The 27410-nt window shown below is 29.1% G+C and overlaps 1 protein-coding gene across 1 annotated transcript in view; it reads left to right on the plus strand.

Annotated features, from left to right (window-relative positions):
- Window positions 1–27410, plus strand: part of nmdyn-D7 (nucleoside diphosphate kinase homolog 7) — a 57824-nt gene that overhangs the window by 25946 nt on the left and 4468 nt on the right. Inside the window, exons 6-9 of the mRNA XM_075354872.1 lie at window positions 2053–2167; window positions 4182–4315; window positions 9828–9938; window positions 13626–13733. Coding sequence (XP_075210987.1) covers window positions 2053–2167; window positions 4182–4315; window positions 9828–9938; window positions 13626–13733 — 468 coding nt within the window. The remainder of the gene's footprint in view (window positions 1–2052; window positions 2168–4181; window positions 4316–9827; window positions 9939–13625; window positions 13734–27410) is intronic.

A 27410-nucleotide genomic window follows, 5' to 3' on the forward strand; every position in this document is an offset into this window, starting at 1 on the left:
TTCATTCTCTGATTAGTTTTGAAAAAGAGTTATAGAAAATTACAACAGTAAAAATTTTTTATTACAAGAAAAAATAATTCTTATGATTGAAGTTTACCACTATAGTCAATACAATTTTAGGGACTTAAAATTTATCACCTTTTAGTCTGTATATTAACATTTTATATTCAGTAAATTAGTAACCACCATTTGCTACTCTGCTTCCACTGTTTTTCCCAGAACTGGATTTTTAACATCCTCTTTCTCTTTTTTACTATTTCTCAGTTCAGCAGTTGCTTGTAAGTTCTACCTCTTGGCATTCTCCTTTCACTTTCAAATCTATGAAGAAATTAACAGTGCTTTGCGTAGTATTTCTTATATCCTTTCACTACTTACATCTCACTCTTGTCAAACTTTGGAATAGTCTTTTATCACTTGAATTCTCTCCCCTGTCTCTTGGTCTAGCCTTCCACTTAACGCTAACTGCTTAAAAGTGCAGGTGTTTTAAATCTGGACTTTAAAGTTAGTTAAAACTTTTTTGTGATAATGTTACTTGTTAAAATAAATAGGTAGTAATAAGGTCTATGTGTATATAAACAATTTACTGTGCTTCTGTCTGATACAGGTAAATGAATCATATGTGCTGTTGAAAATTTTCAACCAGAAATTTAAGGGCTGGTACAGTTTGAATGAGAATTCATTCTGAAAAATGTTTCCTTTCCTTACTGGGGTACGAGGTTAGCTTATAACTGAGTTTATTGATGTCCTTTTGCAGGACGGTAGGAAGAGTATTGCTACTTTAAATTCAAAATGGCAGCTTCTATTTGGCTCCATTTTGGAGATTTTAACTTCATTTAAAGATATTTAAGGGTTCAAGAGGCTTATTTGAATATCTACAGTTACAGTTGTAAATGACAACTAAGTGAGGAGTGTTCCAGTCCCATAAACAAGATGTGTTGGGTTTGAGTATCTGTGTCTTTTCTTTAATTTATTCTTTTCTTACATGTACACTAATGCAATAATTTTTTTTATTTTTTTATTTTGAAGCTGCCTTCTAGGGATCACAGCAATATCATTTCTTTTTTGCTTCTTTTTCATATTTCCTTTATATTTCAGAAGTTCATCTAATGTTCTGTCCATTTTTTATATACGCATAGATGAATTTTTGTTATATAGTATTATTTTATAATAATATTTACAAGAATAGAGAAAAAATTAATGTTTGCTAATTATTTTATTTGAATACAACCTAACAAACAAATTTTTTTCTATAAAACTTAAAAAAAGTTAAAGTAACTAACTTAATTTTAATTTCTAAGTTGGAAGTTGTGATTTTGAATTTAAAGTAGGAATCCCTCCTACCACTCTGAAAAATAGCATCAATAAACTAGTTGAAGCTTACTTTGTTAGTTGAGTACAGAGTACTATGCAATTTATATAATGCATTGTTTCTCAACAAAAGAGATTCATTTGTTTGCTTTGCTCTATTTTTCAGTCTGTTATCTATTGCAATATCTTCATTATGTCCAGTCTTTAAGGGACACAGAAAGCTTCTGCTGTACATGAAGCACATTGCATTTTTACATTCTCTTAACAGTACTGATGTTGATTGCACAGCCAATCTGTGTGGTGAAGAGAGTGGAAATGTAAAATTTATAGAATCAGATCTTTTTGGCATTTCATTGGGCTTGGTGCAGATGTCACCAGTTGTTTAACCCATTTACCCAAGGCAGTGGGAAACCAATTCATATTCTTCACATGCTTAGTAACCTGGCATGAAATTATTATCTTGAGAGTAGCTGCCAGTTCCAGGTGACATGTATTTCTTGTCAGGCGTGCAGTCTTTTTGTGTAGCACCCAAAATTATTAAAAATGACAAATTAACTATAAGACTGTTTTGGGGAATAGATTACATTATATTTGTAACATGTGCACTACATTAAGCCCTACCAGAACCCAGAACTTTCCTTGGAGAAAATGTTAGTGGTACAAATTCGGCAACAGCCATTCTATTTAATTAACATTATATTTTTTTATACTGCCCTTTAATTGTTTATTATAATTTTGTTAAAGGCAGCAGAAATATTTTTTCCTAGTGATCCTGCAGCTGTAGAAAATGCTCCTATGACAAGTGCTGTATTTGAAAAATCTACATGTTGTATAGTCAAACCATGTGCTATAAAAGAGGGTAATTTTTAAACAAATTTTATTATTGAAATAATTATTCAGAGTTTTACAAATATACACTTTAATTTAATCTGATTTGTTTTAGTTTTAATTTTATATCTGAAGATTATTTTACAGCCACTCTTTTATTTCTCATTTATTATTACTTTATTTTTATATTTTTGTATGTATAATAGAAAATAAAAAACCTATAAAATATATTTTATAGCTAACTTTTCATATACAGTAAAAGCTGGTTAAGTGAGAAATTTCCATACTACTGAGATTCACAATTCCCAACACACTTGCATCGAAATACCTCTATTGCTGGGAATAATTAAACACCTTTAAGATTTTGTTTTTGAGAATTTTTAGATTTTTACTTCTATAACTAGGACTGTTTAGCTTAACAGCCTGTATAAGTAAGACAGTTCTTAATAATTTGCCATTTTGAATATTGGTCTCAACAGGTTTGTTTACAAACTTATTCAAATTTCTTCCGATCACATTTAGTTTTATGTTGCTAGAAAACAAGTTGTACAATTTGTTCTAAACTCTATAAAAGAAATAATAGCTCTGAAATTATTATCTCCAGGCCATGAGATTTGCGAGAATAGCTTGGTCTTCTGTGAACAAATCCACCGTAGCAGATTGTTTCAAAAAATCACGATTCAAGTTGACAGAAATTTTTGAATGTGAAGGCTTACAAGAGGAGGAAGAGAACTGTGTTGAAAAATGCGATCAGCTTATTAGTAGCAATGAAAATGACCAGCCACCACCTTTTGAGGATTTTGTGCATGTCGATGACAAATTATTAGTTTTGGAGGAGCTAAGTGAAGATGACATTGTTTCTGCATGCTCTTCCTCCTCTTTGGAAATAGAAGAAGAAGAAGAAGGAGGAGGAGTGTTCAGAAAGAGTGTAAAAGTGTGGCAGAAATAGCACTTGAGGCTTTACATAAGTATTTTGAAATGTTAAATATTAGTAATTCAGGCATATTTGATCATATTTATAATATTGAAAAACATCTTAATGGTAGTTAGTACTGAAATACAAACTAAATTAACAGAGTTTTTCAAACCATTAGTTTTGTACTGTTTTTGTATTGTTCAAATTCATAAAAAGAATAAAAGTATTACATTTGCATTACATACATAAAATATGCATTTTTATTGAACATTTTTACTCTATAAATGAAAAAAAGGTTCATTTCGACCTCTCTTAGTGGGGGCTCTCTGTAAATGGGACAACTGTTACATTAAACCTGGCTGTTTGGGAAACTGGATAAATGAAAAACCTCTTAAGTGAGAAAAAAATGATAGGTACCTTGAGATCCCAGTAATCCAGGTTTCACTGTATAAATGGTTTATAAAGTTTACTCCACTTTTCCTTCAGTTATTTTTCTTAGGTTATGTTTTGTAAGTGTTATATAACATATTTTATTTTCTACAGATTTAGGTTGCGTATCATTTTCAGACTTGTGCAAATGTATTCCTTTAATTTATAATTTGTAAACTTAAGTTATAATTATAATATAATGTATAAAATATAATAATTTAAATATTACTTTTATTTTAAGGATTCATCAGCTGAATATGATATGATAATTTTTTTTTATCCTGCTTTCAGTGAAGGTATCTAGGCATGTCTTTAGGCATGTAGCTTATACATAAAACATTACATACTATAACATAAATACGCACATTAAACAGCATTAATAATTTTTTTTCCCTTCATATACAAATTTCATTTGTGACTTAACAATCTGTAGTACCATGAATAGTGGGAAACAGTGTTGTTTTCATTGCTGTGAACTGATGATTGAATTATGAATCTGAGTGAGTACTTCATTGCAATTAATTATTTATTTATTATTGATATATGTTGATTAATGTTAAATCAGCATCTAATTATCACTTCACTTATTCACATATTCACTTATTGCTCATTACTTTTTATTATTCTATTTTTAATAATTTTTTATTTAATGTTATAAAATATCTTTTTTAATGATCAGGACCTTTTTTTCTGTGTGCAGGAAAGCTTGGTGAGATAGTGTCCTTAATTCAAGAATGTAATTTTGAGGTAACTGCTATGCAGATGTTTTATATGGATCACAGCACAGCATCAGAGTTTTATGAAGTTTATAAAGGAGTTGTCTCTGAATATCCTGTAAGTACTTAATTTTGTAAGTATTTAATGTAAGTATTTTGTAAATGTCTAATTTTTTAATTGATATTGAAATATTATATTAAGTTTTACCAAAATGTTGCTTATTGTTACTAATTTTTGTATTTAATGTATGTTCAAGCTCTTTACAAAGTACATGGATTTTTTTGATAATTTTTACTTTCTTTGCATCATAGCTGTAGAGCTATACCTCAAGAAACAAATTTTTGACATTCACATCACTCAGAAACCACAAAAAAATTGAGGGGAGTAATGTTCGTACTTACTTATGCACATGTGTTGGCATGTTTAACTTTTGACTGGATAAACAGATTTTTATGAAATTTGGCACAGAGACTTGAATGTATGTGGGGTAATATGATGATAAAGGTTTGGGGTCAATATCTCCTGGGGGTGGGGTAGATAGTTTTCTTTGGGATGAATTTTTTTCAAAATTTTGTGAACAGAGCCCTACTGTATGTAAGTTCAATACATGCATATCTTACCATTTTAAAAAAAATTCCTTCCAAATTCTACTCCAAAAATCGAAAAAACTATCTTTTTATTTATTGCATATTTTTTTACAGAATTTTTTTTGTCTTCCTAAATATGGTAGTAGTGCAAATATTGGGGTTGGGAATGCAGAACAAAGTTTAAAAATATTGATTTTTTAAACTTTTTCCATTCATTATGTTTTCACTATATAAGAATAAATAACCAATGCTGGAAAGTATAACAACTTTGTCATCAGATTTTTTTTGTTTTGTAGAGGAAATTTTCTTTGTTGCCCTGTTGCAGTGTTTTCTTGGATAACTAACTTGAAGTTTTTTAAATGAAAAGTTTTGTTGTCTAAGTAAACAGTTTGAAGACATTTTCAGTTTTTTTGTAATATTATTGCTTGGTGTTGGATTGTTGTAGTGCCATGATATTCTTAAATTATTTTTGTTTAAATTATTTTTGTGTGAAAATTCAAGATTACTTGGAAAACTTTGTAAAAAAGATATGTTCTTCATAAAAGATAAGCACTTTAACATTCCAGAGAGCAGTTTCTTTACATTTTATCTGTACGTGTTCTTTCTCTTATATATCTTTATAAATAAGTTTTGCTCTTTGAATTTCTTTTAAACAGTAGGTTTTGGTATGACAATTTTAGGGAAAGAAAAATTGAAGTAGGAACTGAATCATATTGTTTGGATTTTAATTTGTCTTTTAATTTATTAAAAGTGTATATTTAACAAAGAACTGGAAAACATACATACACTAAATACTAAAATGTACGTACTACATATTAATATACTTTTTATATATATATATATTAATTTATTTATAAATACAGTTATACAGCTGTTATGGGCATCTTCTGCCTCCCAACCACCATGTTGTCACAATATAGATTGTTCTCATCCGTTTCCCAGGCTCGGATGGCTTTTTTTTCTCTGTTCCATGCTTTCTTTGGAACTGCTTTGTAACTTAGTTGTTTCAAGATACTATTTTTGTATTCTAATACCACCTTTTCATAATGTGTCCCTTCTGCAAGCACAGCTTGGTTATTGGTAAACAATAAACTACAAACATTATTTTCATCTAACTGAACTCCCATTTTTCTGTACTTCCAAGTCAAAGTCTTAATCAAATAGATTTTAACCAAGTAGGAGATATATAGGAATTTTATCTTAATCCTTTATTTACAGTGAATTCAGCTATGTTTTTTTCCCAACTTAACTCTTACTTTTATCATTTTCATAGAAAATTTTGACGACATTAATATAAACATTTGCATGATTTTTCTTGGCTCCTTATAATTTCTGAATACTGAACTGTGTGCCAAAATTTTCTCCATCAACTGCGTAGTACAAAATGTATCATCAATGCAATATCTTGTCTAAATTACATCGCCTCTCCTCCTTTTCCTCCTAGGCTTGCTCTTCAGATCTATTCTTCAGTCCTTGTCTGTACAGTCTAAGTCAACAACTGATTACATTTATTCCTTTTTAGTTGTTAGGATCAACTAACTCATTTCCCGTTTTTGTAAGTAGATGTTGCATGTGTTACTTTCTATTATTTCTGTCAATATAACCATTTCTGTCAATTAGTAATTTCTTATAATTAACATATTTCTATTCCTTTCTACCTTCTGTTAACAGTCGCTGTGATAATTTATAACACTTTCTTACTATTGATTCCTAACAGCTTATTTATTCTCCATATCTCTCTGCATCTGAAATTTCCGAATAACATATCTACTTTTTACACTTTGTTTAGATTTACATTTCATTTATATTCATATTTTTTTTTTTACATTGCTGATTAGTAACTGTAATTAGTAATCAACTGTAGGAATTTTATGTTTAACTCATATCTTTTTATATTCTACATTCCACTTCCGTGTACTATCCCAATTACTTAAGATACATTAGGTTGTACGGACGTGCAGTTTACTGTGTTGCCCAGGACCCATTAATTCCTTTTTTTTGGTCTTTTGTGGACGATATGCTAGTCAGAATTACAACTTGTGAAATGGGAAATTAAGGCACAATAGAACAGTGCCTAGTCATGTCTCTTTCAAAGAAATACAATGTAAATTAAGTAATAAATTAATTTAAAGATTAGAAAAATAGATAAAATCAAATATTACAAATCGGCTGCCAATTAATTGGCCTAAATTAATAATCAGTCTGAATTAGCAGTTGAAGCATTTTGGAAATTATATTTTAATAATATAGTTGAAAGCTGTTCTTTTCACTAAGGCAGCCAGTTTCAGGAGTCGATAATTCTAACTGGAAAAAAGTATTTTTTCGAAGTAAAAAACTTCTTATGAAGTGAATTTATCTCCAACATCATAAAGAATTAGATCATGTGAAACCATAAATATTTGTATTTTGTCTTTTTTTATGTGATGGGTATGCTAAAAGTTAGTTTAATTAAAAAGTACATTCTTCATAAATTAAATGTCTTAACATGTTGATGATGGAACTATAGTGGTGTACAATCACAGGTCTAAATGTTTTAATATTGTGCAGTGGTGCAAAAAAATTTGCACCACTGATGTTTAATCATTGATTTGTTCGTTTTGATCTTCACTTTTATCTCTTGGTTCTACATGCAATATCCTCAATGATATTCAGATTCCTTTAGTTCTAGTTTAATAATTGTTACAATACCTGTATTTTTTTTTTTTTTTGCAACTAGCTTATGCATTTATGAGTGTATATATGGTAAATCGATCCTTAATATTAATATTGATGGGGAAAAAGTTATGTTGCCGAGTTAAAACTCAAAGTTGTATGATTTGCAAAAAAAATAAAAAATGAGGAAAAGTGAGTGGCTGCCCAAAAATGTGAGACACAAAGTGTATGCATAAATGTCTTATTCAAAACGGCAGATTAATAAAAATTTCAAATTTTGACGAAAGAAATGAAAATTATCCAGCCAAACACAGTTTAGACAAGTTAAACTTATCATATTGATTTCCAATAATCAATTTTCATGGGATCCTGCATCTTCAGCTGTTAATAAATTGTATAACTATATTTGTATAACAGTAATTTATGTAATAATTTGTATAATACATTTATACAATAATTTGTATAACATATTCATTTTGTAATTTATAAATTTGTTAAATTGTTTTTTGTTTTAAAATTTTTGAAATTTATTATAAATGTTTGTGCAAATTCTGCTGTCCATTACTTCCAGTACTGGAGATTCCCATGAAAATTGAGTATTGGAAATAATGTGGTAAGTTTAACTTATCTAATTACTTTGTTTTAATGATTTATATTTCATATATTATTAAATTTATTAACACAGTGATCAATACGTTTTTGAATTATTTGATTCAAAAAATTATATATAAATTGAGGTATGAGTTTAAAGAGCTTCCACCAAAAAACCTCAACAACTGAAAAAACTTAATAAAATAACAAAATCCTTATGTATATAAAAAGTAAAAAATTAAAATAGTTTATGAATTTCAGCTCCATCATCATAAAATATAATACCAATATTATGTGCTAGCTTAAATTGATCTTGCATTGCCTCATAGTATGTACAGTCAGAGGCGTGAGATGAACCTTATGTTACATACCTATTTGTCATCACGAATGAAATGAAGAATTTGTGGATTAGCCTGATGTGTTCCCAAATATAATTAGTGTTACATGAACTCTTGGATGCAGCATAGGATTATTGTGTATCTCATCCTGGCCAATTCCACAGCATTGTAATAAATTTAAATCTGTCGTAAAACTTATAATCTAGGATGTGCAGAATAAATGTCCAAATACTGTTTGAAGTACACTAATTGTGTCAGACAAGAATATAATGGTATCACATGATTCTATGACTCCCAAAGAGAAGGTTCATCACTTTTTTCTAAATTGCTTATTACAGTATAGATCAAAATAAACCAATTGCAAGTTACAGATAGCTGTTACGAGTGAAATTATATTTGTCTTGTAGAGGAGCATACAATCAAACCTTAGATAGTATAACTAAGATTTCACCAAAGCTTTATAAATTTTAATATATAAGTTATTGTCTAACTTGTCTTGCTAATCGTTCATAACATATTCAAACATTTCTTACGTTGAATTTTAATTCTGTTTAGGTGTTCAGATTAATAATAATTAGAATACAAACCTAAAAATTTTGTATGGCTGCTGAACTGAGATTTCTTGTCAATTCAGTTTACACATATTGTTTATTTACAAATAAGAAAAGCATAGATGTTTTATTAATTGAAAACTTTAACCCAATTTTTCCTTCTAGTCTTCCAGTAAAAAATTGAATTTTGAGGCAACTCTCAGCAGTTACCATGAAACAAGATGACACATAGATTTAAAAATTGATTATATCAGTGAAAGTGTCTTCATGTGATGTTGATATGTAAAGTGTTATTTACATGAATGAAAGCGTCACTACAGTATCAATACAAAATCTCTCTTTGTTGACTCAGTCATGTAGCCAGAAATATGTACTGAATCACCAGTTATATAAATATTCAACTGAGTTTCTGATAATAGTGTGTATAACATGATTAAAAACAAAGAAACAGAAGCAAATAAAATTTTCAATGTTATGACATACACTACAGTTTTATTAATTACTGTTATGATTTTAGTCTGAATTCTGTTATGGCTGGTAATGCACCAGACTTAGGTGGTCAATAATTCAGATTTTAACACTTGAATTAACAATAAGTTTTTAACACTTGAATTTCTTTCATTTAATTAATTTTTGTGCAAGTTGTATCTTTTCTCTTTATACTCTTAGTATAAAATTATTGTGCTGATTACAATAACGTATTTCCTTATTTTTGCTTAATGGAAAATGTCATTGTGATATGGATGAGGCATTTAAATTTAATATGTTACCTATATTTATTAGCTTGTTTCATCTTTTAATTTTAAAGAAATGTAGATATTTTTGTACTTGTTGAACATTTAGTCTTTCAGCTTGGATTATTCTTAACAGTATTATTTGCTTTTGACATCTTTATGACTATCTTTAACAGGCTATGGTGGGTCATCTTATGTCAGGTCCTTGTGTTGCTATGGAAATAATTGGACCAATGGGTGATGAAACACCGATTGAATTCAGAAAATTTGTTGGACCAGCTGATCCTGTAAGTTTTTTTTATTTTTAGTTCTCTGATAAGAAAAACATCACATCTAAGATTAAAGTTGTGTAATATTAATTTTAAAATTTGAGTAAAAGCTAAATTTTTAATTAAAATAATGTTGCACATTTAAATTTGCAAAGTTGAGGTAACTTTTTATCCAGTCTACTTTTTTCCTGTTTAGCCTCCGGGAATTACCGTTCAGGTATTACTGTAGAGGATGAATGAGGATGATATGTATGACTGTAAATGAAGTGTATTCTTGTACAATCTCAGTTCGACCATACCTGAGATGTGTGGTTAATTGAAATCCAACTACCAAAGAACACCGATATCCACGATCTAGTATTCAAATCCGTGTAAAAATAACTGACTCTACTAGGACTTAAACGCTGGAACTCTCGACATCCAAATCAGCTGATTTGGAAAGACGCATTCACCACTAGACCAACCCGGTGGGTTTATCCAGTATACTAATGAAATAGTGCTAATAACATTGACCACATAACTTATGTCATATACAGAATAGTAGTACCATTCTATTTATAACTCCTCTTCATTTAGCTGACATCTACCTAGTTGTAAATTTTGTCAAGTAAATATTGTGATTCCCACTTCAGTAACAGGTTGTAGTAAACAGTTTTTTTTTTTTTGAGATGTGGTAAAATGTTTGGTCTAGTTTTTTGAAACACTTCCCTAATATACATTTTGTTTTCACTATCGATTTTTTTTATATAAAATGATAACAGAAAAGCTGAAAATTTGTAAATAGTGTGCATTTTGCTGTGTTTTTGCAAAAAAATAAATTACATGCACATTATTAAAAGGACATATGCCAGAGAAATTGAATGTTTTCATTTTAGAGTAACTAATAATTCAGTTGTGAAATAAATCATAAGATTTTCCTGTAATTCACATAATAATTTATCTAATTTAACCCATTTTAATCATTTGCATATTTTGATTTTAAGCAAATTATGCTCCATAAAAAAAAAGGGTAAAAATAGTAAAAGGATAAAAAAAATCTGTGGTCCATGAACAGCACCTGTCTGGAACAGCTGTCTTAAAAGAAATTTACATCAATTTTTTCAGTTATAGCTGAAGAATATGATAAAAATACTCCTTTTAAGTTAGTAGTTGCATATTTTCTGGTTATAACATTACAGATCTTAAAACAAAAAAAACTTATGTCTCCTTTCTCTTCACTTATCCAGCAACCATCCTATGTCTAAAAACACAAATTTTTTTCCTTACACATTTACAAAATGACCCCCCCCTACCACCTTTTCTTTCTTTCTTTTTCCTGTTTAGCCTCCGGTAACTACCGTTTAGATAATTCTTCAGAGGATGAATGAGGATGATATGTATGAGTGTAAATGAAGTGTAGTCTTGTACATTCTCAGTTCGACCATTCCTGAGATGTGTGGTTAATTGAAACCCAACCACCAAAGAACACCAGTATCCACGATCTAATATTCAAATCCATGTAAAAATAACTGGCTTTACTAGGACTTGAACGCTGTAACTCTCGACTTCCAAATCAGCTGATTTGGGAAGATGCATTAACCACTAGACCAACCCGGTGCCCTACCATCCACCTATTTAGTTTGTAATTCTACATCACTGGAAGTGCTGATGTTTCAGAAAATACTAACTTATTAACGTCTTTAGTTTCTTGTTTTTTTAAAAATAGTTGTAGATGTAAATACCATTATGAATAACATAATATTTGAGTTCTTCTGGAAAAATTATTATTATGGAATAATTTTTAGAATCCTGTATATTAATATTACATTTAGCAGTGTCAAAACAATTTACATGAAGTTCATATGTAAATATTACTGATCTAAGTAGTTCTGTTTGCAGAGATGTATTCAAATGTTTTGACTATGTGTTTCATAATATGCTTTTCTTTGGTTTCTGTACATACAGTGTTGAAAAAAGCAACCTGTGTGCATGTATACACTCAGAATTTTAAGTTGGAATAAATTAATGATTTCTACTTAGAACAAATTCTATAATCTTAGTATGTGCTGTGGAAATGGGTATGCAACAATGTAGTCATACCCTATGCCACTTCTGCATTTGCTGTGGACTATTGATTGTTTTTTACTTATAAGAATAAAATTAATATTATCCATATCAATTACTTAAAACATGATAAAGTTAAAAAAAAAGTAAAAAATATCAGTTGACACCAGCAGTATTGTATTTTGAGAAAGGGAAACCAATGAAGGTTTTAAAAATCTTAAGAGTTATTTTCACTTATAATTTTTGTTTACTTTAAGTTCACATGTATTTAGATATTTTTTTATACTCATTTCTGCAATCTGACAGAATTTGCTTTTATGCTTGTGAAATCAGTTTTAGAGCAGCAGTTGTGCAAATTATTCATTCTACTGACTGACTGTTTGTGTTTGGTGATAGTTTCTGTATTGTACTGCAGTGTATAACATTTGTTATCAAGTCTCAGAATTTAGACTTTTGAATTTCCAGAAATCTTTCATTACATTTAATCTTCCTCTCTACACAATCTGGATTGTTTGAGCTGTGTCCTGTATAACATTTGTTATCAAGTCTCAGAATTTAGACTTTTGAATTTCCAGAAATCTTTCATTACATTTAATCTTCCTCTCTACACAATCTGGATTGTTTGAGCTGTGTCCTGCTAAATTACAATGAAAGATTAATCAGATTGTTGTTACAATTAATCAGTTGTATTTTTTTTTATGATAAATTTATTGAGGATATCACCATCCAGTTTTGTGATCACTTTAATGCAGTCAAACTCAACACTTGTCTATGAAGACCTTCCCCGGTTAGGCTGTAGGTAGTCTTTGTCTATTCTGCATACATCATTCTTAAACTATCTTTTCAAATTTTGTAAACATTTCATCCTCTATCTATGTAAAGTGAACAGCTTTTTTATTTCATAAATGAGTTACTAATGGCTAGAAATAAAAATAACCTTGTATTGCATCTTGCCATCTGTGTACTACTTTTATGATAGAGCCAACTTAATGCATATAGAACCTATTAGAAGATTATGAGCTTCAGCCTATAGAAATTTCTGATGTAAATAATTTTTCTGTTTTTTCAGATATTTTATATTAATTTGTGTGCTTATAATATTTCATTGTGGCTATTATTTGTGGGTAAAACTGAGTATATATTTTTTCTATATTCTGTGAATTTCGTGGATAAAATTGATTTTTAGCCAGAAATACTTAAGAATTATTTCAATTTGGTTGTCCAGTTTTCCATGTGTACTTGTGCTCTATTTCAAGTGTTTTTGGTTGCTTGTCTACTGTTTTCTGTTTGTTTTTCTAATTTAAAGCATTCATTTAACAAACTAGATTCAAGTTATTATCAGATCAAAAAATGTTTGTTTTCTTTTTAAAGTAATTGATAAGGATTTTACTAACAATTATATGAAAGAAGTAAATAAAACATAATTTACAGAATTATTAAAGAAGTGCAGTAATTAAATTGAAATCCATATTTAGGTAGAAATGGTTTATTTAAAAATTCACCTGCTTTAATCTGTAAGATGTCTGTATAAATCGCATTGTTATTTAAACTAAGTTTTATGTATTTGATATGTATAAATAATTTATTTATTTATTATTAGTAAGTTAATGAGGATTCAACGTTTATAAAATGAAACCAATTTTTTATGTTGACTCCCTTCAGGATATTGCAAGACAGTTGAGACCTCATACACTGAGAGCTCGTTATGGGAAAAATAAGATTCAGAATGCCGTCCATGTGACTGATCTGCCACAGGATGCGCCTTTAGAGGTAATTATATTCAATTTTTATTTTTAAAATAGTGCATGCTGTAAAGAATTATTTTCTTTACATGATTTTCTATTAGTACTTCATGGTAATTCTTAAATAATGCAATATAGTTTTCATAAGATTAAAATTGATTGTTATTCACTTGTTTGATTTTGATGTATCGATTAGACTTTATTATACTCTCTTAAAATCTTCATTCAGTTATTTTTAATTATTAATTACAGTTTCATAATAATAATTATTATTATTTTGTTACTATAATTATTATTATTATTATTATTATTAACGTATATTTTAATTTAATATTTTTTCCATGACAGTTGCAACATTAAAGCAGTTACATTTATTCTATATTATTTTTATTTCTATATTTTATAAAACATGAATTACCTATACCTAGTAAAATAAAATATATTTAAAGAAGTACATGCATAAAAGATCAATATTGTATGGCTGTGTTGAAGTTTTTTTTTTTTTGTCTTCAGTCATTTGACTGGTTTGATGCAGCTCTCCAAGATTCCCTATCTAGTGCTAGTCGTTTCATTTCAGTATACCCTCTACACCCTACATCCCAAACAATTTGTTTTACATACTCCAAACGTGGCCTGCCTACACAATTTTTCCCTTCTACCTGTCCTTCCAAAATTAAAGCGACTATTCCAGGATGCCTTAGTATGTGGCCTATAAGTCTGTCTCTTCTTTTAACTATATTTTTCCAAATGCTTCTTTCTTCATCTATTTGCCGCAATACCTCCTCATTTGTCACTTTATCCACCCATCTGATTTTTAACATTCTCCTATAGCACCACATTTCAAAAGCTTCTAACCTTTTCTTCTCAGATACTCCGATTGTCCAAGTTTCACTTCCATATAAAGCGACACTCCAAACATACACTTTCAAAAATCTTTTCCTGACATTTAAATTAATTTTTGATGTAAACAACTTATATTTCTTACTGAAGGCTCGTTTAGCTTGTGCTATTCGGCATTTTATATCGCTCCTGCTTCGTCCATCTTTAGTAATTCTACTTCCCAAATAACAAAATTCTTCTACCTCCATAATCTTTTCTCCTCCTATTTTCACATTCAGTGGTCCATCTTTGTTATTTCTACTACATTTCATTACTTTTGTTTTGTTCTTGTTTATTTTCATGCGATAGTTCTTGCGTAGGACTTCATCTATGCCGTTCATTGTTTCTTCTAAATCCTTTTTATTCTCGGCTAGAATTACTATATCATCAGCAAATCGTAGCATCTTTATCTTTTCACCTTGTACTGTTACTCCGAATCTAAATTGTTCTTTAACATCATTAACTGCTAGTTCCATGTAAAGATTAAAAAGTAACGGAGATAGAGAACATCCTTGTCGGACTCCCTTTCTTATTATGGCTTCTTTCTTATGTTCTTCAATTGCTACTGTTGCTGTTTGGTTCCTGTACATGTTAGCAATTGTTCTTCTATCTCTGTATTTGAACCCTAATTTTTTTAAAATGCTGAACATTTTATTCCAGTCTACGTTATCGAATGCCTTTTCTAGGTCTATAAACGCCAAGTATGTTGGTTTGTTTTTCTTTAATCTTCCTTTTACTATTAATCTGAGGCCTAAAATTGCTTCCCTTGTCCCTATACTTTTCCTGAAACCAAATTGGTCTTCTCCTAACACTTCCTCCACTCTCCTCTCAATTCTTCTGTATAGAATTCTAGTTAAGATTTTTGATGCATGACTAGTTAAACTAATTGTTCTGTATTCTTCACATTTATCTGCCCCTGCTTTCTTTGGTATCATTACTATAACACTTTTTTTGAAGTCTGATGGAAATTCCCCTTTTTCATAAATATTACACACCAGTTTGTATAATCTATCAATCGCCTCCTCCCCTGCACTGCGCAGTAATTCTACAGGTATTCCGTCTATTCCAGGAGCCTTTCTGCCATTTAAATCTTTTAATGCTCTCTTAAATTCAGATCTCAGTATTGTTTCTCCCATTTCATCCTCCTCAACTTCCTCTTCTTCCTCTATAAAACCATTTTCTAATTCATTTCCTCCGTATAACTCTTCAATATATTCCACCCATCTATCGACTTTACCTTTCGTATTATATATAGGTGTACCATCTTTGTTTAACACATTATTAGATTTTAATTTATGTACCCCAAAATTTTTCTTAACTTTCCTGTATGCTCCGTCTATTTTACCAATGTTCATTTCTCTTTCCACTTCTGAACACTTTTCTTTAATCCACTCTTCTTTCGCCAGTTTGCACTTCCTGTTTATAGCATTTCTTAATTGCCGATAGTTCCTTTTACTTTCTTCATCACTAGCATTCTTATATTTTCTACGTTCATCCATCAGCTGCAATATATCGTCTGAAACCCAAGGTTTTCTACCAGTTCTCTTTATTCCGCCTAAGTTTGCTTCTGCTGATTTAAGAATTTCCTTTTTAACATTCTCCCATTCTTCTTCTACATTTTCTATCTTATCTTTTTTACTCAGACCTCTTGCGATGTCCTCCTCAAAAATCTTCTTTACCTCCTCTTCCTCAAGCTTCTCTAAATTCCACCGATTCATCTGACACCTTTTCTTCAGGTTTTTAAACCCCAATCTACATTTCATTATCACCAAATTATGGTAAGTTTTGCAGTCCACGAGTTGATTTCTAAATCTTTGCTTAACCATGATATAATCTATCTGATACCTTGCAGTATCGCCTGACTTTTTCCAAGTGTATATTCTTCTATTATGATTTTTAAATTGGGTGTTGGCAATTACTAAATTATACTTCGTGCAAAACTCTATAAGTCGGTCCCCTCTTTCATTCCTTTTGCCCAGCCCGTATTCACCCACTATATTTCCTTCCTTGCCTTTTCCAATGCTTGCATTCCAATCTCCAACTATTATTAAATTTTCATCTCCTTTTACGTGTTTAATTGCTTCATCAATCTCTTCGTATACACATTCTACCTCATCATCATCATGGGCGCTTGTAGGCATATAGACGTTAACAATCGTTGTCGGTTTAGGTTTTGAATTTATCCTTATTACAATGACTCTATCGCTATGCGTCTTGAAATACTCCACTCTCCTCCCTATTTTCTTGTTCATCACGAAACCTACTCCTGCCTGCCCGTTATTTGACGCTGAGTTAATTACTCTAAAGTTACCCGACCAAAAGTCGCCTTCCTCTTCCCACCGAACCTCACTAATTCCTACTATATCCACGTTTACCCTATCCATTTCCCTTTTTAAATTCTCTAGCCTACCAACCTTTTTTAAGCTTCTAACATTCCACGCTCCGACTCGTAGAATGTTATTTTTTACTTTTCTGGTGACCCCTTCCTTAGTAGTCCCCACCCGGAGATCCGAACGGGGGACTATTTTACCTCCGGAATATTTTACCAAGGAAGGCGCCTCCATTATTGCTTTTGAAAATGCAGAGCCACATTTTCTTGGAAAAAAAAACAGCTGTAGTTTTCCATTGCTTTCAGCTGCGCAGTACTCAGAGGACTGAGTGATGTTGATATGGCCGTTTAAGTCATTGTGATTTACGCCCCTAACAACTACTGAAAGAGCTGCTGCCCTCTTTCAGGAATCATTCCTTAGTCTGGCTCTCAACAGATACCTCTCCGATATGGTTGCACCTTCGGTCCAGCTACTCTGTATCCCTGAGCACTCAAGCCCCCTCACCAACGGCAAGGTCTCATGATTCATAGAGGAGGGTGTTGAAGTTAGCAGCATATTTGTTTAAAGTGCATTTATTTTGTGACTATACCGACAAAAGCCTATGTTTACAGCAAACAGTGCAAGCTTTATTTAGAGTATAAACTCTATTAAACAATTAGAAAAATACATTTGTTTTTATGACCCATTGTAATCATTCGTGGGAAGAAGCATTTACTATATCATGTGTACATTTAGATATGTTAAACACACATTATACGTGTACATATAATTACATATTATATGGAGGGAGACATATATTATATAAATTAAATAAACTTATGTAGCAAATCAAAATAAAAGATAAATTGTTAGTAAATTTTCCATATCTTCTTAAGAAAATAAATCCATTTTACTTTACTAAAAGGTAGGTTATTTTTTTAAAGTGAAGTAAAAGCAGGAACTTATACAATTTTGCAGCCAAAAAACATGAAAAATTGTTTGAAAGTTGAAGTACTTCAGTTTTGGAAAAGGACTGAGAATGGTAAAATAAGTGTTGACATTACTCTTTGAGTAGCTTCCTATAAGATAAAATAACTGTAAACTGTAGTAAACAATTTACTATAAAGGAAGTATTTTTAAGACATTATAATTGAAAAATATTCTTTAGTTCTTACATTAGGCTATCTAATATCTTGTGTGGTGTTATTGTAGGTAAAGATAAAAAGATTAGCACATCCTCCTATATATAAATTTAGAATTAGTGATTGAATAATGAATGGTTTTAAGGACAGTGAGAGGAGAAACATATTTTAATAAATAAGATTTTCATAATGCTGCATTCATATAAATTTTTTAATTTAAAATATATTCTTTCTTTCTACATTTTCCTTTAATTAATAACTCTAAATATTTGTATTTTCAACCTGCCTGATTTAAAACAGTTGAAACAAAACTAATTCCCATTCAACAATATCATACATTTTTAGTAAATGTTATCAGTTATTATGTGCATCTTGCAAGAAACATGAACAGACTTAGTTTTAGAGCTTAGAGCTTTCTTGTTAACTGTAATGGAGTGTTTTTTGTTTTTAAGTCATTTTGCATTGTATTTAATTAATTCACTCTATAATAGTAATCAGGTTCATCTGCAAAAATTCAATGAACCTGAGATCCTATCAGTAAGTAAATTATTTATGTAACGTAAGAACATTAAACTCATAATCGAAAAATGAACCCATGTAAGGATACAACTGGCTCAGCAGACATTATGTAGTTTCAGTTAATAGAATTTTATTTTAATGAATTTTAGCTGCATAGTTTAAATTATCTAATTTTTTTTTTTAATTTATGGTATTAGTTAATATATGGTATTACATATAAATTATTCAGCCTTTTTAATTAATTAATAGAGTATTTCTGTATTAGCGTTGTTAAACAGTATAAAGTGTATATTGTTTACAACACTGTATATTAGAGATAGGAGGAATTTAAAAAAAAAAAAAATACTCTTTAGCAGTGAAGTACACTTTGTTTCTTTCATTCTTGCTCTATTTTCTTTCATAATTTTTTCAGTTCTGTCTTTTTATCTTACTAGGTACCTTGTCATACTTTTTCTTTCTTTTTTTAATGTAGAAAAATTTATTTAGGAAGGGAAATGTTGACTTGCATCAGCTACACACTTCTTTGCAATTGTTCATGTTGATTTTAAAATGACAAAGAAGATAAAGAAAGAAGAGCCTGTTAAGTTTGATAAAAATAATCACAATTTGAGATTGTTTGAGGTACTCAATCCTGATAAAAGAATTATTTGTTCAGGATTACAGTTCAGAATACATCATGACGTGTCACACCTATCCCTTTTGCGTTTCAAAGGAATTGATCTCAGAAGATAAGATCAATTTCTCTGAAACACAACTGTCATTAGTAACTGTCATCAGTAACTGTCATTAGTTAGGTGACTGATCTTAGAAGAAAAGTTCAGTTTTCTGTTTTTTAATTTCTGTTAGGAGTTATATAAAGTTTTTACATGATTTTGTACATATCGATAGAACCATAAAAATGTAGCTATTTATTTTAAGACAACTGTTGTTGCTAGCCAAATTAAAATTACTATTTATTTCCCTTCTGATCCATATTTATATATTTTTTTTCTTGTTCACTTGTACATTTTCAAGAACACATTTTATTTATTTTAATCAGTAAATTCTATTACTTAAGTAATACATAATCTTAAACAAAAATTTGTTCACATTTTTTTTAAACAGTCAAAATATTTAATTTTTACAATTTCTTAAAATCAGTATAAAAACAAGGTTTTAAGCAAGAGATATTTATTCCAAAATAACTTACAACTGATTGACTTTTATTAAAAACATTTAGATAAAGTTTATTTTGTGTCTTTAAAGACTCAATGAAAGACATAATATTATGGCTTTTATAAAGCCATAACCTGTCCACCCATTTGACATAATTCTGTTTAAGTATGTTTGATGCAAAGATAAATAAATATAAAAAGATTATGGTGAAAAGCTCTTGATTTAGTTTGTATACTAGGTAGATTATGCTAAATGAAAATTGAATAATGATTTTTATTCATTTTGTAAGACAGTAAATTATTTCAATTTTGTTTGATAGTTTTATTCATATTCTTGAAATAATTATAAAAACAGTATTACGTTATTATCATCTAGAAATGGCAATATAATATAGGAAAGTATATAGAGTCTGTAAAAAGTGTGTTTATTTTTAATGAATTATAAAAATATGGTTTAAAATTTGTACAACAGGGATTGGAATTGAAAGTATTCAGCAAGAATAGATATATGATTTTTGACTATAACAGGTAGTCATTTCAGATTTTTGGAATATGACATCTCAAATGAAAAAAAAATTATTCTTAGGAAAAGCTTGTCAAATTTTAAAGTTTCTGTGGAATGACATACAAATACTTCCTTTTGCAAGTGAAACTAAGATGATAACACAATCTGAACTACTGAAATGAATCTTTGAGAAGTATTGTGGCTATAAATTAACGGGTAGGTGAACAAATGTTAATATAAAGAAAGAATTAAGAGTATTAAATCAGGTTTAATATCCTAATCCGTGTAATAGAAGATTATTGGTAGCTTTATTAATTTATCAACTTATTAATATCTTTTGGAAGTATAAAAATGCTTTCGCTTTCTATTTGTAATGGTGGTCTCTCTTTTACAATTGGTTTATATTCTATTATTTATTAATGTTTTATTTTGATATTATTATTTTTTCAATCTTTGGGTAAGTGGTACATGAACAACAAGGGTTTAAATTTTACCCTGATAATTCTGATTTCTACCAAAATCAAATAATAACTGGATAGAATTAAAATACCTATTATAGATTTCTAAATTGATTAATTAAAAATGTTTAGATTTTATTTTGTAACAAATTATACAAAAATTATCAGTATTCTGAATGAAAGACAGATTTAAAAAAAATTGAATAGAATGTAGTCTCAAAACAACATATAAAACAAACCATTCCACATAGAACACAAGTTTTTAAGCAAAGATATACTTAACATTTAAAAACCTCCAGAGCAACACTGAGCTAACATTTACTTATCACCTCCTTAACACAAATCACTATCCACCATTCTTGATATTCTAGATATACACAAAAAGGGCCATATGTTAACACAACCATGTCTTAACTTAAATAATGTTCAATAGAGGACATATTTGTGTGTGTGAGTGTGTGTACACACAGCATTGTTAATGTACTAAATGAATATACACAATTCAAATTAAAGACTTTTTGAGGACAGTTTTAATATATGTATACCTGTTTAAAACACTGCTTACAGTAACATCAGCGTACATTAGTGTGAAAACAATAGCACCAACCATCACTGATAATGGTTGCAAAGAGCATTAAAAGTGTTTTATATTATACAGTTTGGTTAAATATGTCATTAAAAAAAGTTTAAATTTCAAATTAATATCACTGCTGACCATCATGGGCATTGTTAAAATAAACATTTTATTCTCATTACTTAAATTCTTAAATAGCAATACTGAAATCTACAAAAGTTAAAATATTGCTTTGAAATTTTGGAAGTTTTTCAAAATGGTTATAAATATTTCAGCTCTTTTTAGGTAGATTTATTATGGTAAGGGTACCATGATTTAACCTCTGAAAAATTTTGACATATATTCGTGTTTCACATCCCCCAGATCCCAAAACCCCACCATCAGCTCAAAAGTTTATATATATATATATACATATATTTTCACTTTCTTGTGGTCACGATAACTGCCATAATTCTGCGTTAATCACTTTCAAATTGTTCCCTAAAAGACCTTGACCCAAAATCATGGTCGAGTTTGTTAACGGACAAAATCTGACCATGGGGGTGGAAATGGCTTTTTTGAAAAAAAATTATTGCTATAATTTTTTCATTAAGTAAATTATCGAATTTGTTTAAAGTTTCTACAATTCTTTGGGCCTATAACTTATGTAAGTAAATTTTTTTTATATCACCAACTATTAGCTCAGGGGGTGGACAAAATAGGGTTTTGTAGACAAAAAAAATCATATCCATTAATAGGCACAGTATCACATCGGTTTAAAGTGGTCGTTAGTCCTCTAAACATTACCTAAAACTTTTGTCTGAAGCAGTTTGACCAACCCTTATGGCAAGGGATGACTAAAACTCAACTTTGAAATCAACTGATTTGCGATGACGAGTTAACCATTAGACCAACCTGGTGGGTTTACCAATTAAGAAGCCTGCTATTCTTCAAGATCTGCGAAATCGAATTGTTATAGCAGTGAATCCAATAAATATGGAGCAGTTAGCAATAAAAATAATTTGGGACCAATCAAAATAATTAACTGTTATTTATAAATATAGATTTTTACATCCTTGTACGAAGTAAAGGAAGTATTGTGATAGCAAAAAATTTTGACTCTCAGATTTCAACAGAAATTTTCATTTGACATCCCTGAATCCATTTTGACTTCTTTTGGTGAGACCTCTGTACGTACATATGTGCGTATATATCTCAGATAACTCAAAAACAATTAGGCGTAGAATGTTGAAATTTTGGATTTGTGACTGCTGTATCATCTAATTGTGCACCTCCCCTTTTGATTGCAATAGACTTTTGTTGCAATCTAAAACATTTGAATTTTGGAGTTTTTCTTAACTGCAATAATAAGGCGTCATTGAGAGCTTTTCTCTGATATATCATAAATTGTACTAATTTTCATTGGTTCCAGAGTTATAGCCAAATAAAATTTTAATTAATGAAATATTTGGCTCTTAGAAGGGGAAGATACATCGGTTCAAATCCGACTTCATTTCCTGTTTTTTTTTTTAATGAAAAGTACATAAAATTTTATTTCACTAATAACTTATGATTTTTTTTTCATATTTTCTATTTTTTTTATTGTTATTACTGAATTATTATTTATCGTAAAACTGTTTTTACAATCAGAGGTTAATAATTATTAATAAATCAATATAATTAAATTAAATATAAAAAATGAAAAAGATTTCACCGGTGCTAAGGAGGGGATGAAAAATTTCCATCTTAAAGTTAAGAAGAACTTCAAATTTACTCAATACGACAATGGTTGCATGTGAAAAGAAGTTTCACATGTTTAGCATACAATAAGCCATCTTTTACAATTACACAAAAATTTTGGTCATCCCTTGCCATAAGGATTGGTCATTTCAAAAATTGTTTCAGACAAAGGTTTTAGGTAATGTTTAGAGGACTAACAAGCTTAGAGGACTTCCGGAAAATTTTGACATATCTTCGAGTTTCGCTACCTCAGAACCCAAAACCACCGTCAGTTCAAAAGTTATATATATAAAATTTTATATATTTATAAATTTATATATATATTTCACTTTCTTGTGGACACAATAACTGCCTAATTTTGAGCCAGTCACTTTTAAATTGATGCATAAAATATAACGACCCAAAATTGAATTTAAGGATCCTAAATTTAAGGGTTAATAAATTCTTATTGAGTATATTGTAGAAAATAGTTTATATGTCTGTTTTCTGTTTGTTAGAAATTCAAATTATTTAGATAACATAAATATCATTAATTATATTTTACAAGAATTCTTGCTGATGTAGTCTTATACTGATGTGAATATATTTCATATTTTTTGAAAATATTACTGTTTTATGACTACTTTTTAACATTGTTTCTATATTTTTTTTAGAAACAGCTTTACGTGTAGTCTGTCATGAATTGTGGAGACAAATATTTATTTAACTGCACTTAATTTTATATCTTGTGTCTGTTACAGTGAATGTATTAATTGACTAAGTAAATTGAAAACATATGATATGGCACAATATGTTTCATTAGTGTGTTAACAGAGTGTGTTTTAATTATATTTTGTAACTTGTACTTTTCTAACTTGTGATTATTGTATAATCATTAATTTGGAATTAATAAACATATTGTTTTTAAAGCAACAGTATGTTCTAAAGCAGCAGTTCATTAGGAATTTTATAAGGTTGAATTTATGAAATAATTTTAAAGTGAAAAATTCTGTTTAATATCAGAGAACATATTATTCAATTAATAATGTTTGACTCAGAATCTGGAAAAAGAAATAGTCATAGGTAGAGGAAATCTTACCTAAACTATGATCTACTTAAATTGAAAAATCTACCATATAATTCTTATTGATTTTCTGTAGCTGTTCAATGTGGTATTTGTTGACACTCATATATTTTGAGGCTTTACAACTTGCTGACCAAAAGGCCATGTGATTTCTCTAAGTTTTTTAATTAATGAGCTTTAATATGCTATATTTTATTCTAACCACTGAACTGGTTAAAAGTAGAAGAATGAAGAAATCATTTTCTCAAAAATTGAGGTTATAGTTTTCAATTAAATTTTATTTTGGTACACAAAAATTGTCTTAGGCACAAATTATCACAAGTTTCTGTTTTCAGCACATATGAACAGTTAATAAGTTGTCATTAGAAACTACTGAAAAGCAGATATTAAAAAGATAATTAAAATTATATTAATAAACATAACATTAACAATAATCATTTTAATATTACTATTTATTACAATAACAGTTTTAAAAAAAAAATAAATAAAATAGGTAGTTTCTGAAACTACTCCTTTTTCTGATCTCTCCAGAGATAGTCACCTGTTTTAGTACCTCCTACAATACAGAGCTACCTGCTTCTCAGAAACGTACAACCTTCTTCATTAACAACAAATGATTTCTAAAGAGGTCACCAGCTCAGAAATAAATAACAGATCCAGTGATAAGCAGAAATAGTATTATTAATATTAAAAGTTTTAAAAATTAAATTTTTCCTCTTTAGCAAAAAAACTAACCTTTTAATATAAGAAATGTGTTGTAATACGGTCAACTCCCTTGAAACAGATTTCTTTCTCTATATCTGCTTTCCATTCTTCTCTATTCCCAGCTAGAAAGTCTCAAATAGCTTTCATTTCCTTTAATTTTTTATATAATTTGTACACTTTTCTGGCCGCTCTTTTTACATCGTCCTTTTATATTTGTTTTAGTCAATTCTTCTGCCAGCCAACCAGCTTTCCCTTTCTGAATTGTTCTGATAAGCTTTTATTCCATCCACTTTCCTCATCACTACTTCATTTTTCATTCTGTCTATCTATTTAATATTCAAATATTCTGCACTGTTAACAAACTAAGACAGCAATAAGACTGAACAAAATTAATTCATTCCTAAATCCAGTGCTTAATACAAACAACACAGCTGTGTTTTCAGCTACATGTTTTGATCTGCACAGACATGATTAATCTTGTCCATGAAGGCTCACTCTTCAGTGTTAGATATGATGTCATAATATCTGATTATGATATGATTTAATTCTTTGTCTAGTATTGTTTATTTATAGCGTAAAAATTATGTTAACAAAGTTAAACAATAAAAAATTAACTAACAAAATACAACATAGGAGCTTAGAATGGTAACTATATGTTGAAAAATGAAAAAAAAATCCTTTAATTAAAATTTAAAAATTTTTCAAAAATGATGGGTGATAGAAATATTCTGAGTTCATATTCATTTTCAGCATCAAAAAACAGATTTAAATCATGTATCGCATGTTAAGAAACAAAAATTATGTTCATCAGTGTTATCCTTTTAGAATTCATTGATATTTTGTTAGAAGGTTAGTTTCGTATTACAATAATTTGTTTTGTAAATTGAATATAATACTTAAATAATGAATAATAATAATAATAATAGTAAATAATAATAATAATAAATAATTATTTTTTATTGAAGAGTTGTAAAAAGTTTAAAAGTGCTAGCAGATATTTTGTTGTGAAGTTATTTTGGATTTAGAAAGCGGGGTGATGGTAACTCACCCTACAAGCTTATTTCCTAATGAGGAAGGGTGCGTAACTAATGAAGACAAACCCTTTTTTTTCACTTATCCTTGATCAATTTTTTTCATTCAAAACGAAAACATTTTTACACAAGAGGTAATCAATTTTGGACACTTAATAATAGCATTCGGAGATGCCACCTGCCAGGGCAATCTCCCCAAAGGGTCTATGTGGAGGCATGCCGTAGGCACACCATACAGCTAGTAAATATATTGAACTAATCTATTTCTGTTATTCTATCTTTAAAAACAGTAGTAGTAGTAATTCATTAATCTTAATTATATTAATAAATAGTAACAAATACTCTTTATTTTGTAACACTGTACGTGTATGTTGTTTAAAAAACATTTTGTTAATATTTTATTTAGTCATTACTTTTTTAAATATTACTTTGAGGTTAGTGTGGTGATGCATGCAAGTGCAATTTATTGTTTAAACAAATTAATTGTTTTATGTTTAAACAAATAATTTAAATAAAATCTATTTTTAAATCTAATAAAAGAAATTAATAAACCAATTTACTACCACGAGGATTCACTTTAAATATGAGTTGACTTTTTTATTTTTTTTTGTTAGTTCGAAATGCTTTGTTTTACTAATTAAACTTCTAGAATAGAGAAGGTTATATGTGGTTGGGAGGGATTTAATAAGCTTTTTAATTATATAAAAAAATACTTAAAAAATTATTCATCCTTTTTAAAGCTTAAAAAATCATTCCAGTTCATATTTTGTTACAGAACTGCCCAAAAAGGAATGTAATGTATTTACGTGTGTATGTTTATTTGTTCCACCATAGCAGCTCAACTGCTGAACCGATGTAGATGTATCACTCGGTGTTGGAATCCTTACATTACTAGGAGTATCATAGGCTCTATATATATATATATATATATATATGTATGTGTGCAGGTGGATCAAAAGAAAAGGGAAATAATCTGGAAACTGATTTTAGAACTTGAAATAAGAAAAAACATTCATAAAAACCTATGTCTGAAAGCACTTTGTATAAAGTTACTGATAGCAAACAATTTTGCATGGATTTCAGTTCCCGCACTGAAATTTCAGTATATCAGGGGTAAACTTGATTGTTTCTTATGTTTATTGACTTGAAAAATCAAATAAACTGTGACGCCTGTAGTTTTCGTGATATCCAATGTAAAACAGAAACATTTGATGATGAAAAACACATTTTGTTTTGGTTTTGCAGTACAATAATTTAGTTGAAATACTATTAAATGTGTAGATCTTATCAAAATTAGTAGAAAATTTAATTCTGAGAAAATTGATGTAATAAAGTTTATAAAAAAGTCTCAACTTTTATTATTCAAAAACAAGATGTAACAGAAAAATGTTATGATTTTATAAAAATTAAAAACTTTTATTAATTTATTCCTTAATGCCCAAAAAAGAGTAATTTATTTAGGGTTATATATGTATTTTTGTTGTATTGTTCCATTGTAGCAGCTCAACGGCTGAACTGATTCAGATATATAACCCTGCGTTGAATCCTTATGTTACTGGTAGTGTCTTAGACTATATAAATGTGTGTGTGTGTGTGTGTATATATTTTTTTTATTTAGTTTTTAAATTTAAAAAATTTGACAATAAA

The sequence above is a fragment of the Lycorma delicatula genome, chromosome 1 (assembly GCF_047948215.1).
Source record: "Lycorma delicatula isolate Av1 chromosome 1, ASM4794821v1, whole genome shotgun sequence".
In the NCBI taxonomy this organism is placed as follows: Eukaryota; Metazoa; Arthropoda; class Insecta; order Hemiptera; family Fulgoridae; genus Lycorma; species Lycorma delicatula.